The sequence below is a fragment of the Zootoca vivipara genome, chromosome 9 (assembly GCF_963506605.1).
Source record: "Zootoca vivipara chromosome 9, rZooViv1.1, whole genome shotgun sequence".
Lineage (NCBI taxonomy): Eukaryota > Metazoa > Chordata > Lepidosauria > Squamata > Lacertidae > Zootoca > Zootoca vivipara.
In genome coordinates this window covers 37,602,429-37,615,947 of record NC_083284.1, presented here as the reverse complement: position 1 = coordinate 37,615,947, position 13,519 = coordinate 37,602,429, and the positions used below count along the sequence as shown (strand labels likewise).

The following is a 13,519-nucleotide window of genomic DNA, read 5'->3' as shown; positions in this document are numbered from 1 at the left end:
CATGTTGGTATATTTTAATTTCTTAAAACTCAGTCTTTTGCTGCATAAAATTAACTTGAAGCTTCTTCTTTAAAACAATAAGAGAACAATCCCCTTTGTCATTACCTATAAACTTTAGTTTCTACACATTTCTATATTAGGACTGGAGGTTTTGGCTCACTGGTGGCGTGACATTTAGTTTTCTGCACTGCCACATTAGACACTCAGGTTCACAGCTAATATTAAGGTCACCAGCTATGACACAGACTTAGAAAGAGGAACTGCGTGATGTTTCACCCACAAACAAACTTTAGCATCTGCCTGTGTGTTGTAATGGCAGTGTGGAGATGCTTTGTTGTTAATACAGCTGGCTTTATTAAAAAAATGTGCAAATGTCTTATCAATGTACATTTGCCAATATTCAGCTTAGATTTGGCAATGACCTCAGGTTGTGTATATTGAATTGGGAATTAGAGGTAACACCTGCAATCTGCTGCAGATGTGGTAGGTAGTATGACTCCAGCAACCCTTGGCTTACCCAGATAAAGAGCAGCAATTACATTTTGAAGGAGGCCATGGTGTTTATGAGCTCCAGCCTTCAAACCGTGATGTAGCTGCTGTGGCCTGCAATGCTGCCACAAATAACACTAATAATTTCAAGCTACAAAATTTTGCCTTACAAATTTCAATGCACTGATTGCTCAGCAGAGCTTCAACTATAATCAGTCACGGTATGATGAATTTGCTCCTTTGATTAATATGCTCATTAAATGTTGGTTTGTTGGTTTGTTTCTTAGTCTTGGAGAAGTGGAGGAAGCTATTAACTACATGGAAAAGTTTATGCTTATTGCCAACAAAGTTAACCTTGGCCCAAGTAAAGTAGATGCATGTACATTCCTTGGAAATATTTACAACCAAAGAGTAAGTATTAGTTTGAGAAGTTCTATCATAGATTAAGGATAACATCGCCAGTGGATTCATTTGATCTGATTCTTAAATATAACTATATATATGTGCAGTTGTGACCTGGTTGGTTGGTTTGTTTTTATTGATGTTTGTTATGGATGCTTTTGATGACTTTAATATAACTTGGAATGTCTTATGTGCTTGTATGAAAGTGTGGGTCATAAATACTCGAATGCATGCATGAAAGAATGAAACGTTGCTGAAAATAATGTTTCCTAGCTATTTTTGTGCCATATCCTAACAGTAGCAAATCTTGGGAGTACTTGCTTTTGATAGCCCTAAAATGAAATGGGTGGGATTCAGCTAATGAGTCCCGTCAGCAGAAGCCCTGCAAAGGGATTTCTATTTGCACAACAAATCTCAGGGTGGGGTTGGAGGTCATTCCATCTGGTAAGCCAAAATGTTTGCCCTGATGAAATGATCACCTTAGCATGATGTTGAATTCCTCCCAGTGATTTTAGCATTCTTAACTTTCAGATGATGACTTGATGCACAATCTAACTTGATGCAAATACACAGTACACATTTGGAAGAGCTGCTGTTGACTTGGGTAGTTAAGATCCAAAACTTTGCAGTCTAGCAATTTATTGAATAGTACAGAGGTATTGGCCTGCATACCAACAAAAGACGGCATTATCCTGGTTGTATGGTAACAGTGCACATCTTTCAGAAACTGGTTGGACATCTGAACCGTAGCTAGCAAGTCAAACATTTAATCTTATTTTTCTATTCTGATGCAGCTTCAGCTGTGACTGAAACTCCCCCAATGTGATTCTATTCTTCAGTGAGCAGGAAAGCTGATTTCTGCACCAGGCTATTACAGTAAACTGCAGCCTTAAAATGACAGGCATCTGTGCTGCTTACTGCTTCCCAGCTTTTGAAGAGGGTAAAATATGGAATCCTGGGTGGTGTCAGATGTGAACCTTAGGTGCTCATGATTCACTTTGATTGGTGCCAAAGTCTACACAATGTCAGGTTTTCTGTTCATTGGTTTGTTTAATCAAGCTCTTTTTCTGAATCGGGACCTGAAATACCACTTGGAGTTATCTTTTAATACCTGTTCAAAGGAGTTTTTAAAGAGAATAGCTCATGTTCTAATGCTTTTCATTCAAGTTTGATTTGACTCAACTCCTTCATTGAGATTTCAGATTCTTTAGAATATGAAGATCTGCCCCAACATCAGTGCTTTTTTTCTAGAAAAAGAGGTGCAGGAACTCCCTTTTTTAATGGACAACCCTAAGTTGTTGAGCTTTTTTTTAGGGAGAGCCAAAGATGTGGAGCATTCTTAGGGGGAAACCAGTTTTTTTGGGGGGGGGATGCTCCTCTGCCTAATCACCCCACTGCCGGCAACTGCTGCAGCCACATTACATAAACTCTGAGGCGCTACAGACACAAAGCCATGAGTGGCATGAAGCCTGAAACCTCTGACACACAGCTCTGGGCGCTGTGCTGCTATACAGCTGCCGGTACGCTACAAAAAGGTGCTGGAACACACCAAAGAGGTGTTGGAACTCAGTTCCGGTGAGTTCTGGCTGGGGAAAAAAGCCCTGCCCAACTGCCCAATTGGGCATGCACAATTTAAAAAAAGAAAAACCTGGAGAGTTAGAACATTAATTCCTATCAACTAACTTTTTTCATTATGCATGTGTATCTCACATGAACAAGTAACATGGAGAAGCCTAGACAGTCCATAGTCACAGGAATATCTATTTAAAAATAACTCTGAATTAGTTCCACACATGTGTTTTAATGTTTCGCTATATGCAGAAAGTAACTTTTATGAATGTGTTACAGATTGATGACTGGATGCATAGGATCGTCCCTAATTTATGCCAGTTGCCCCTCTTGCTGCAGCCCCCAGCTGCACACCCCACATCATTTCAGTGGATTACCCAATTATTGGGAGTAGCTTTTGTTGTTTGTATTTTGCTCTACATTAACTGTGTTTGAGAACTATTTGGTTGAAGGGTGGCATAGACATGTGCTATATTAATATTACTTTTTATGAACTTAGATTGAAAGTGGAAGACTATCACAAAAATAGTTTTATTTGTTCCACTCTTCCTTTTGGTTTCAATCTGCCTCCAAGGAACTCAGGGCAGTACGCATATTTATTTCAAGCTAAGCAGAGAGTGTATGAGTGGCCTAAGGTCACCTAGTAACCTTTTTAGCTGTGTAGTGATGTGAATCATGATCTTGCCAGTCCTTGTCTAGCACTGTCATCACGACACCCCAGATAAAATGCTTGATAAAGTGAATTCAGCAACACCTAACTGCATATATACTGTATCATATATCTTCAGGCTATTTTCTAAACAAAATGTGTGGGGTTGAATTTCAGGGTTGAATAAGGAGCTGAGTATCTTATTTAATGTTTATACTATTTTTCGCCTAACATGGAAGTGCTTATCCATTTAGCATGCCCATTCTGCCTGTAGTACAGAAGAAGAGAACTGCTTCATTATTATTGCCTTTCTAGATTTCAAGTATACCTTTATGGCACACTTTTATTTGCAGGCATTTTGTTTGTTTGTTTGTTTGTTTGTTTGTTTGTTTTGTCTTGTAATCTCTTGCATGTCCATGACTTGGAGCTGGTAACCATCTTCTAATTACTGTATTCTACTCCTATTCCTGGCCACAAAAAGGTTTTGACTGTCAGGCACTGCTTCCAGAAGATATACACTGTACAAACTTAGGTGTTGACAAGTCTCAAGGGGGGAATAAAAGTCCAGACCACTAGGGAACAACCGTCTTTGTGTAACCTTGCAGTCCTGACTTGGTACATACCTATTTGCTATATATTGAGTATGTTTAAGGGAACCTTCCCAGCTGATCTTAAAGGTCATAGTGGAACATTTTACTTTAGAGAGTAGGATTGTGGTGGGGAAGTGGCAGTGGCAGTAATTCAGGGCTCTAGCAATTCTCTGAGATGATCCAAAGCATAAATTGAAGTGCCTTCTCCATGTTCCTTTGCTTGTATTGGGAGAATAGGACTCCTGCTTTTGCAAAAGGTAAAGAGTAGAGTCAATAGCATTTCCCCTCCCCCTTTTTCATCAGACAAAGATAATTACAGGAGGATAATTATGCTTTTAGTTATAGTACTTCCAATATTGGTCTGCTATTTAATGTTCTTTCCATTTTAAATGGTACAGAATGGAGTCAATAATGTAAAGCTGGAAATCCAAGGGTATCTTTGACAACTTGCCACTTTGTTGGTTCACGTATGCAACAAACTTCAACCTCTTAAAGGCTGCAAGTGGGGAAAATAAGAAATGATGAAGTATTTGAAAACTGGAATTTACCCGTCTTTTCTTTTATTAGGGTAACTACTCCAAGGCCTGCGAATATTTTGATCAGGCATTTGATACAGCAAATGCTCTTTCGGACTGGGCTCTAGTGAGCGAGGCAAAGGTATATTGTGGCATTGGGAAAGCTCATAACATGATGCTGAAATATAACAGTCGTACAGAAGCTGCAGATTACGCCAACATCAAGTACCTGGTGGCCTGGAAGGAGAACCGAACTGACATGTTCACTGACCCTTTTCCAGTTGGTAAGACACTAGTTATGAAACGCATTAGTGCTGCATTGTCCTTATGGTTAAGTCATTTTTCTTGTATAGTTTTATTAAATTACTTGCTGAGTTTAATCCTATTGGACTAACTTTGTCTTGGGTGGAGGTAAGACTTGAGCTTGCATGAGATTTTTTTAAAAAAAAAATGTATTAAATGGGTCTACAGTATATACAAACACAGACAATCAAGTACAATGGATATCTTTGCTAGAAGCTCACTGACATTGTTTTTGAAGTTATCACAGTTTCAAGTTTAGAAAACATTGGTAAAATAATTTCTTTTCTTGATACATTAAGCAGGCCACATTCTCACAGGAATGTAACAGCAGTGTATTATTTCTCATGTGAATCTCAGTTAAACTGTAGCAGTTGTAACCAGCAGTGCAGGAGCAGAAGACAAGCCTGTGCAACCTCTCTCTTCCTTTTCCTCCTCTGCAGCTCCCTCTGTCCCAAAAAGCCTTTCCAAAGGGTAGTAAGGGCCGACCAATCATAGCAGATTGTGCAGGTGGGGGGGAGCATGAAATCGCCTTAAATCTGACACACAAATTTCTCTGCCTAGTTTGAAGCAATTCCCAACTCCCACTGCAGCTTGCAGAAGGTTGGATAGAACCCTTAGATATTTATCTCTTTGATATGGAAGCAGGGCTATGAAATGGCTTTAGAAATATACAGTGGAAAATGTGCAGTGGTAAAGAACTCTAAAACTCTTTGTATGCATATGTGTGGGAGTAGTAGCCTTCACCAAAGTCATTTCCATGGCATAATATAAGGATGAAAAGGGGGGTCTGCCCTCTTATTTTACCTTGTCGGATGGAATCTGCAAGGCCCTATCATTATAGATGACTCTGCAGCAGCCAATGGGTCCTTTTAGGATAATGTATAGAAGTATTTAGTTATTCACATGCTGCATCTAAACAGTTCATTCAGCGGCAGAGTTAGGGGAGCGCAACTGAGGCAAAGGGGGCGTAGAGCACAAGAGCTGTAGGAGCACTGAATTTGGGCGTCACACAGAACACCGCTGTCCGCTGACATGTGAGGCCCCAAGGTCCACCACTGCTTCATTTTCCACTCAAAAACATACACATAGCAGAAGCAGGAATCAGATTTGGATGAATCATGAACCACAGCAGGTTGCTTCAGACACAGTTTGTCTAAGCTGTACTGGACTGATTTGGGGTGCTGCAGAGATGTGACTGTTTTAAATGGCTGTAGAGAATGTGTCTGCCAAAACAAACATTTCTCCCCTGCCCCATAAAGGAAACACCAGGGTAAGGGAAAGTAGGAGAGAGAGCCCTTTAGTGACTGACAAGTCTAGATTCTAATTTGAAGGGGATTATTTTATGAAGGCTTTCCAATCCAATCTCTCCTAGGGATGCTGAAGTGATGTATTCCCTTGTTAATGTTTGCTTTGTGCTCTTTTCTAGTTCTGATAGTGATGCTTGCTCAGAAAATGCTGAATATTCAGCTCCTTCAGCCACATTGCCACCTGTTCCCACATCAACTCCTCTCAAATTAGTTTTGCACTTAATTCACACCTAAAGTCACGGAAAGTGAGCAAAACACAAGCCTTTGCACCATTCTTCTGAAATTTTGCAGGTTACTTCTCCCAGGGGCTCCTCTGAGATGCATGTTGTTTTTATAACAAAACCTTTGCCCACAGAACCGCAGGGAAGAAAGCAAATCCTTTGTCATTTTCCCTCTAAATAAAAAAGAAATCAAATTTAAAGATGCCTAGCACACAAAATAAGTGAGCTTATTTGCCTATAATTTAGCATGCAAAGGGGTACCTTTGCAATGTATGTTATTTTCATGCATATAGTCCATAAAACAATAGGGAAGATCAACTAAGTCTATTTTAACTACCCAAAATTGTAAGGATGGCCATTGTGAGGAAATACTGCAACTAACTATCCAAAATTTGGGGGAAATCATCTCAGCACCAACACTTTGAATTGTGTCCGGAAACGTACTGGGAGCCAATGTAGGTCTTTCAGGACCAGTGTTATGTGGTCGCGGCGGCCACTCCCAATCACCAGTCTAGCTTCCGCATTCTGGATTAGTTGTAGTTTCCGGGTCACCTTCAAAGGTAGCCCCACATAGAGTGCATTAGAGTAGTCCAAGCGAGAGATAACCAGAGCATGCCCCACTCTGGCGAGGCAGTCCTCAGGCAGGTAGGGTCTCAGCCTGCGTACCAGATGGAGCTGGGAGATGGAGCTGCTTTCCTTGAGGTGTGATACCTTCTGAAAGGGCACCTCATTTGCAGGTAGTTTCATTGCTAACTGAAAGCTGTTCTCCGTGAACCCTGAGGAACATTTCCATTTAAATGGGAATCCAAGAGAGTCCTAAGCTTTACATTGTAGAAACAACACTACAAGCTTTGTAGCTGCTTTAACAGAGACAGCTCACTAGGCATCTGAGGCAACAGGAAGAGAAACTGAGGCTTAAGGTGCTAGCCATGGAGACTTTAGAAACTGAGGCAAAGGCCAGCCAACTAAAAGTGAAGCCAAGAAGAGAGAAACTGAAGTATGTGGGCTGCTGAGGTGACATATTACCTATTCAAGCCTACAAGACAAGAAGAGGGAGTGTTAGGAAAATACCAGTAGATCAGTTTGGATGCAGTAGCAAGAAAATAAATAAGAAATTTCTGCTTCAGACCAAAATGCATTGTACTTATTAAGAAAAGGAAGGGGATTTGCAGTTGTTGGTGTGGGGGAGAAATTCCTAGTATTTCAGCAATGTTACAGGGATAAAGAATGATTTTAATTCAGACTCATTTCTTGCACTCTGTTATTTCATCTTCTGTTTAATTAATAACCAGTTGTATAGTTAAGTGTTCCCAGCATATTTGGCATTTTTATTATTCCATTATACAAAAAAGTGCTAAGATTTACTCTCATTTTTGTCTTAATTGCAATTTATTGCCCCTTTGCTATTTTCCATATGAGCATTAAAACACCACCTATACTTACTTTATACTTTTCAATTAAATACTTTGTCTCTTTAGTTCAGCATACATTTTAAAAGTTTCTTTCATCTTTTTATACTTCATTTATAACTTTGTCTTTACATGGTAGATCATTAGTATATTTCTTTAACAGTTTGATGCCCTCTGAACTTATAGGCACAGCACATAAAAAGAGAAAATTAGAAGATCAGTATTTTTTTTAACTTCTCTCTGATTACTGATTTGCTGTTAGTTGGGGTTTTTTTGGGTATTTTTTAGGGTGGCGGACTTGAAAGCTTTTATTTCATGCAAGTTCCAAAATACAGCACAACTGTTAGTTGAACGAAGGCCACAGTAGTAAGATTCTTCACAGTTACAACTATCTACGATACCAAAATTCAGCATCACATTAACAACCTTCTACCCAATCATACCAAGATGGCTAGTTGAAATGAAAAGGCTGTTTAAATTAAAGCAAATGCTTGAAGTAGGGTTGCCATATGTCTGGGGAAACCCGAACATGTCCTTTAGGTGGGGGGGGGGGAGGCTACCTAGCTTCTTCTGCTAAGAAAGAAAAATGGGAGTGCCTATTACAGATGTCTTTGAAGGACACCCTTGACTCACGTGTCCTATTGCTCTGAAGACTAAACTGTATTTTGGCAACCATTTTATCCATGACATCCTAAAAATAAAATTACAAAGCTTGAAATTGACCCCCAAAATTATGCCTTGTAGCATAGCTGTCAACTTCTCCCTTTTTTTAAGGGAAATTCCCTTATGCTGAATAGGCTTCCTCACGAGAAAAGGGAAAACTTGACAGCTATGCCTTGTAGACATAATGATTGTGCTGAAAGTACTGAAGGTATCATTGTAAGATCTGACAACATTCATAAGAAAAATAGGCTAGTTTTGAAGCAGTTCTAATTGTGGACGGAACGCTAGTGGGATTCTGTCCACAGCAGTGAGACCCTTTGTTCATCGTTTGGGCTCACTGTATTTCCATACCTTGGATGTAACATTTGCTTAGAGTTGCCACATGTAGAGTTGAGTAAGGTCATTTCCTGAAAGTTAGAATTATCAGCCACACTGATCAGGTCTATAGTCATTGAGCCTGTAGTCATTATTTCAAATGTTGTATACAACAATGAATATCTGATGGCACCAATACATGGTACAGTGGTACCTTGGTTCTTGAACTTAATCCATTCCGGAAGTCTGTTCGACTCCTGAAACCGTTTGAAAACCAAGGCATGGCTTCCAATTGGCTGCAGGAGCTTTCCTGCAGTCAAGCGGAAGCCGCATCGGACGTTCAGTTTCTGAAAAATGTTCACAAACCGGAACATTTACTTCTGGGTTTTCAGCATTCGGGAGCCAAAATGTACGAATACAGTGGTACCTCGGTTTATGAACACAATTGGTTCCGGAAGTCTGTTCATAAACGGAAGCATTCATAAACTGAAGCGAACTTTCCCTTTGAAAGTAATGGAAAGTGAATTAATCCGTTCCAGATGGGTCCGTGGTATTCATAAACCGAAAATTCATAAACCGAGGTGTTCATAAACCGAGGTTCCACTGTACAAAGGCATTTGAGAACCAAGCTATGACTGTACAAATGCACTCATGAGCCCACTGTGTACTGGTCTTGTGTGTAGGCTCTACAATGGTCCATAGTTTTACACCAGTGTTTTTCAATCTTGGGTCCCCAGCTGTTGTTGGAGTGCAGCTCCCATCATCCCTCACCACTGGTGCTGCTGACTAGACATGATGGGAGTTGTAGTCCAACAACAGCTGAGGACCTAGGCTTGAGAAACACTGAGCTGATAATGTTGAATTGGTTGACCCATACAGGAAAGTAACTGACACCAAACATTTCCAGTTTCCTAGCTCTTTCATTTCTGTCGCTGTTTACTCTGAGAAAGTTCCAGGTGAGAAGGTATTAGAACAAGAAACCATAGCCAACAACTAATGATGTCAGATCAGCCAGGGTCAAACTGAACTCTGAGTAAGGCAGCATTTTCAACTGTGCTTTCCCAGAAGCCGCATATCGCCTTACAAGAATGAAATCATGAATATTCTGCTACTGCCCACATCCAAACCTTGTACTGGTTTCATCCTGGCATTTCAGCCCCAGAGCATACTGGGTGATGTTTAATATTTAATGATAACTGTGTTGGAGTGAATGCACAATGTGTACACACACACACACACACACACACACACACACATTATTTATGCCCCTTTTACTATATATAAATTATATTGGATGAACCAAAACAACTGAGCTGGTTATCTAAAATGTGATCTCCCAAAAGGCCTTGTTAAGCAAATGTAAATTGCTTGGATATTATTATTTTTCAAAGTAAAGTCACCTGGGCCAAAATATGTCTGGGATGTCTTAAAATCACCCCGTTCCCTAATTTATTGACGATTATAATAAAATACATAGTTACAATGTTTGGCATTCATTTAAAATTGCAGGTACTATGATTACATTTCTCTTAAAAAGCAGGCTAAGCAACAGGCTAGACACTTTTATTTACCTATATTGTTATGTTAAACCACAGAGGAGATGGCAGGAAAGCTATTAATGTCATATTGTCAGCACATGGGAATCACCAAGCAACTAATCCCCGTAGAGTTACGAATACTAGTACTGAAATCAACAGGTTGTTCATGTTCATATTCTACTGCAAAGGTTTTTTCCTGGTGATAATTTAAAAAAATTTCTATTTGTGATTCTTAACAACAGTCAGAAACAGAGGTTTGAGAAAGGAAAATTATGCATTTATTGCTTGCACAGAACACATTTGCTGTAAATGCATACCTAATTTGATGAAATGATAATCATGACAAAGAAAAAGATACATATACAAAAGAAGGAAGAAAACACATATATGATACAAATTAAGCTTGATTTTACTCTCTGTGACTGTGAATTTGAATAGGCATATTGATACACAGGAAATCCTGTTTATAATTACATTCTAAATTACATGTGCCTCAATCCCCCCCCCAAAAAAAACCCAGAATGTAGAAGAAAAAATATTAGATAAATGGGGCAGTGAATTATGGGGATATTATTGACAGTGAAATGTGTGCTCTGGGACATAATCTAGACACTGGAAACCATTTTGGAGGAAAGAGATTGGGATAAATCTTGTATGTCCACTGCATTATGTTTAACTCAGGCACTGAGCCCTGGTATTAAGAGGTACCATGCAGTGTTAGAAAATACTTTACATACTAATTTTATTATAGGGACATTAAAGAAATGATCTCTTTAGCAGAAGGATACAAGTGGAAGTCTCACATGTCCATAGGAAAACATGGGGTTAAAGTGGACTGTATTTTAGGCTGTATTCAGTTGACTTGCTGTGTGGGGAGAGGCTGAGCAGTCCTGGCTAATGACTTGTAGGTACTGAATCCTCAGGTCTCTCAGGTGGTTTCACTCGACCAGTTTCAGCAGAATGATGAAAAGGCTGAGATAAAATAAACTGACAGTTCCTACTCATCGCAGGCAGCAAGCTGTACCCCAGCAGCTGAGACCCTGGGAGCCCTCTTTTTTTAAACAAAGGCTTTCACTGCAGTGAGCAATGAACTCCACACACACACAAAAAGGGAGAGGGAGATTGGCAGCTGGTGACCAACAGGAGGAGGGGAAGGAGGAAAACTGGGAAACACAGCAATTGTTGGCTAATTAGAAGCCGTTCCCACCTACTTAATACCAACCCATTAAGCAGAAAACACTTTTTCATCTTACTCTTCACATGACATTACTGCTTCACATGACATTATACTCCAATCAATACCCTCCCACTGGCTGCCTCAGTGCCCACAAATGAATACATTTCAGTTCAAGAATGCAGTAATTGAGTTGGGGCAATGAAATTGGAGCTCTCACAGACAAGATCTTTCTCTGAAGATACTAATATTATATTTGTGAAGCTTGGATAAAGAAATCAGATCTTCCTATTGACAGATGTCTGAAATGGGCAAATGAAAAAAGGCAGTGATTAATATATTTTAATCTTTGCATTTAAAGACTGGGACAATTTCTATTTTCTGTTACTCGTTTCTCTTTTTGATATAAATATATTGATATAAATTTACATAAACAGCAAGCCTTTTGCAGTTTCAAGCATTATTTAATGGCAGATTGATCTTTTATTTGCAAGTGAATCAGAGTAGAAACAGAGGACCTATTAAAAAACCATTCATGAAGTGACAAACCCATCATGTGGGAACTTTCTTTCCAATGATGACTACCATGTAGTCAACATGTGACAAAAGCTTCAAGCAATCAGGAGTTGGATTCTTAGTTGTTCTTACAGCTCCTCCCATTTTAAAAAATCATAATTGGTAGCAATTGTTTGTATCACATTTCTCTGAATATGAGGGAAAGTAATCCTAAATTCACCTTCTCCTCCTTACCTCCCCACAATAATGGAGGAGGCTCTGATCCAGTAGAGGCTAATACTGGGAGAATGGGGGACAGCTATTTTCACTCATTTTCCTTGCCCCCCCCCAACAGCTCTCAGTGCTACCTCCCATCAGGGCCATCGTTACCCGGGGGTACAAGGGGTACGGGGCACCCAGGGGCCAAATTTTGGGGGGTGCCGGGCACCCCCAGCTGAACCCGCCTAAGTTCTTAACTATCTACAGTACCTGTTATGAAATAAATAATTTTGATCAAGCTAGAAAAACAAAATACATATACACCTAGGTATTACTGAAATGTGTACCTACTGTTTCACTAAAGGACTTTTGACTTTGTGCGCTCATTTACCAAAGACGCACCAGCGGCGGCACTTGTCATTCTCAACGGCGCCATGCACACGAAATTAACTCTTACATCAAAATATTATCTTACTTGACGCTGGGCAGATCTTTGCACCCTGGCGGTGCATATGCTAAAGACGGCCCTGCCTTCCATGCTGCTACTGAAATCCTCTGGAGCTGTTTTTTAGAGGGCATAAGGGGGCTGCAGGGGGGGGGGATTGCGTCCCTCTCCTTTCTCACCAGCAGGAGTGTTCCATAAGCCAAGTTCCATTCACAGGAAGTTAGGATCCAAGCCAATGGCCTCTTAATCCACCCTTCAGTGTAACTCCTACCAAATTAATAAAACTTTTTCTTGAGTTGTTCCTTGTGTGGAGCTCTAATGGATAATGATTTATTGTGTGTGTGGAATTGTTTTGTTGTTTATGCCATGCTTTGTTGTGAACCACATGCAATATATACAGATGAAGTGACTCGAGTCTGAGCAAAGTAAGTAAACGTACAAGAAAGTAAGTTCAAGTGATATTAGAGGGCTTGCATCCAACTAGGACTGCAACCCCATGTAATTAGACACAAAAGCTACCTTGAATTCAGTAGCAATAACCTCTGAGAAAACATGCTTAGGATCACACTGCACTTGGTTTTGGAAGCCAGAGCAATGGGAATAGTACTGCAGTTGACAGATTTAGAAAGCCTCTGTGCCAAAACACGTGTGGTGAATGTGAAGATACTGTGAAACCCTTTTGGCCATAAGCTGTGATTTCGCCTGCCTTTGAATTCCAGAGTTCCAGAATGCATCGGTGTAGAAGGAAGGAACTTTTTCAAATGAAGTGTTATGCTTCGACTTCTTAGGCATTTTCTTTCTCACACACAGCTCTCTCTTTTTTTCCCAAAGCCACGAATTGAAGGTTTATAAATAGAAAGCATCTCATAACCCGACTGTATCTGTCTTCTTTCCCATGTTCTTCTATTATTCCTTTTCATCAAGCTTTATTGCATGCCACTTCTTGTCTTGGACCAGACTAGGGATAGGAAAGAAATTTGATTCAGTTTGCATTTAAAGCTGATCCTACCTATTTCACACTTTCCAAAACAACACTAGAACTGAAACACAAACATATTTCGTAATGTGCACGTCTCTGAATTTTGTGATGCAGTTCTCTAGCCAAACAGTGTTTACAAAAAATGCATATATTAGGGCAAAGTGTACATATAAATGAATATATTGGTGACAATAACTTTAAAATGCATTATATTAAAGTGAAGTGGCTTGGGAAAAT

The 13,519-nt window shown here is 39.8% G+C and overlaps 1 protein-coding gene across 2 annotated transcripts in view; it reads left to right on the top strand.

Moving 5' to 3' along the window:
* Window positions 1-13,519, top strand: part of TTC29 (tetratricopeptide repeat domain 29) — a 111,646-nt gene that overhangs the window by 68,885 nt on the left and 29,242 nt on the right. The window contains exons 10-11 of one of the 2 annotated variants that reach the window (XM_035114020.2): window positions 777-900; window positions 4,267-4,498. In XM_035114020.2, the coding sequence (XP_034969911.1) occupies window positions 777-900; window positions 4,267-4,498 (356 nt within the window). Of the gene's footprint in view, window positions 1-776; window positions 901-4,266; window positions 6,511-13,519 lie in introns of those variants that run through there. The other variant, XM_060278640.1, reaches the window with a different exon arrangement.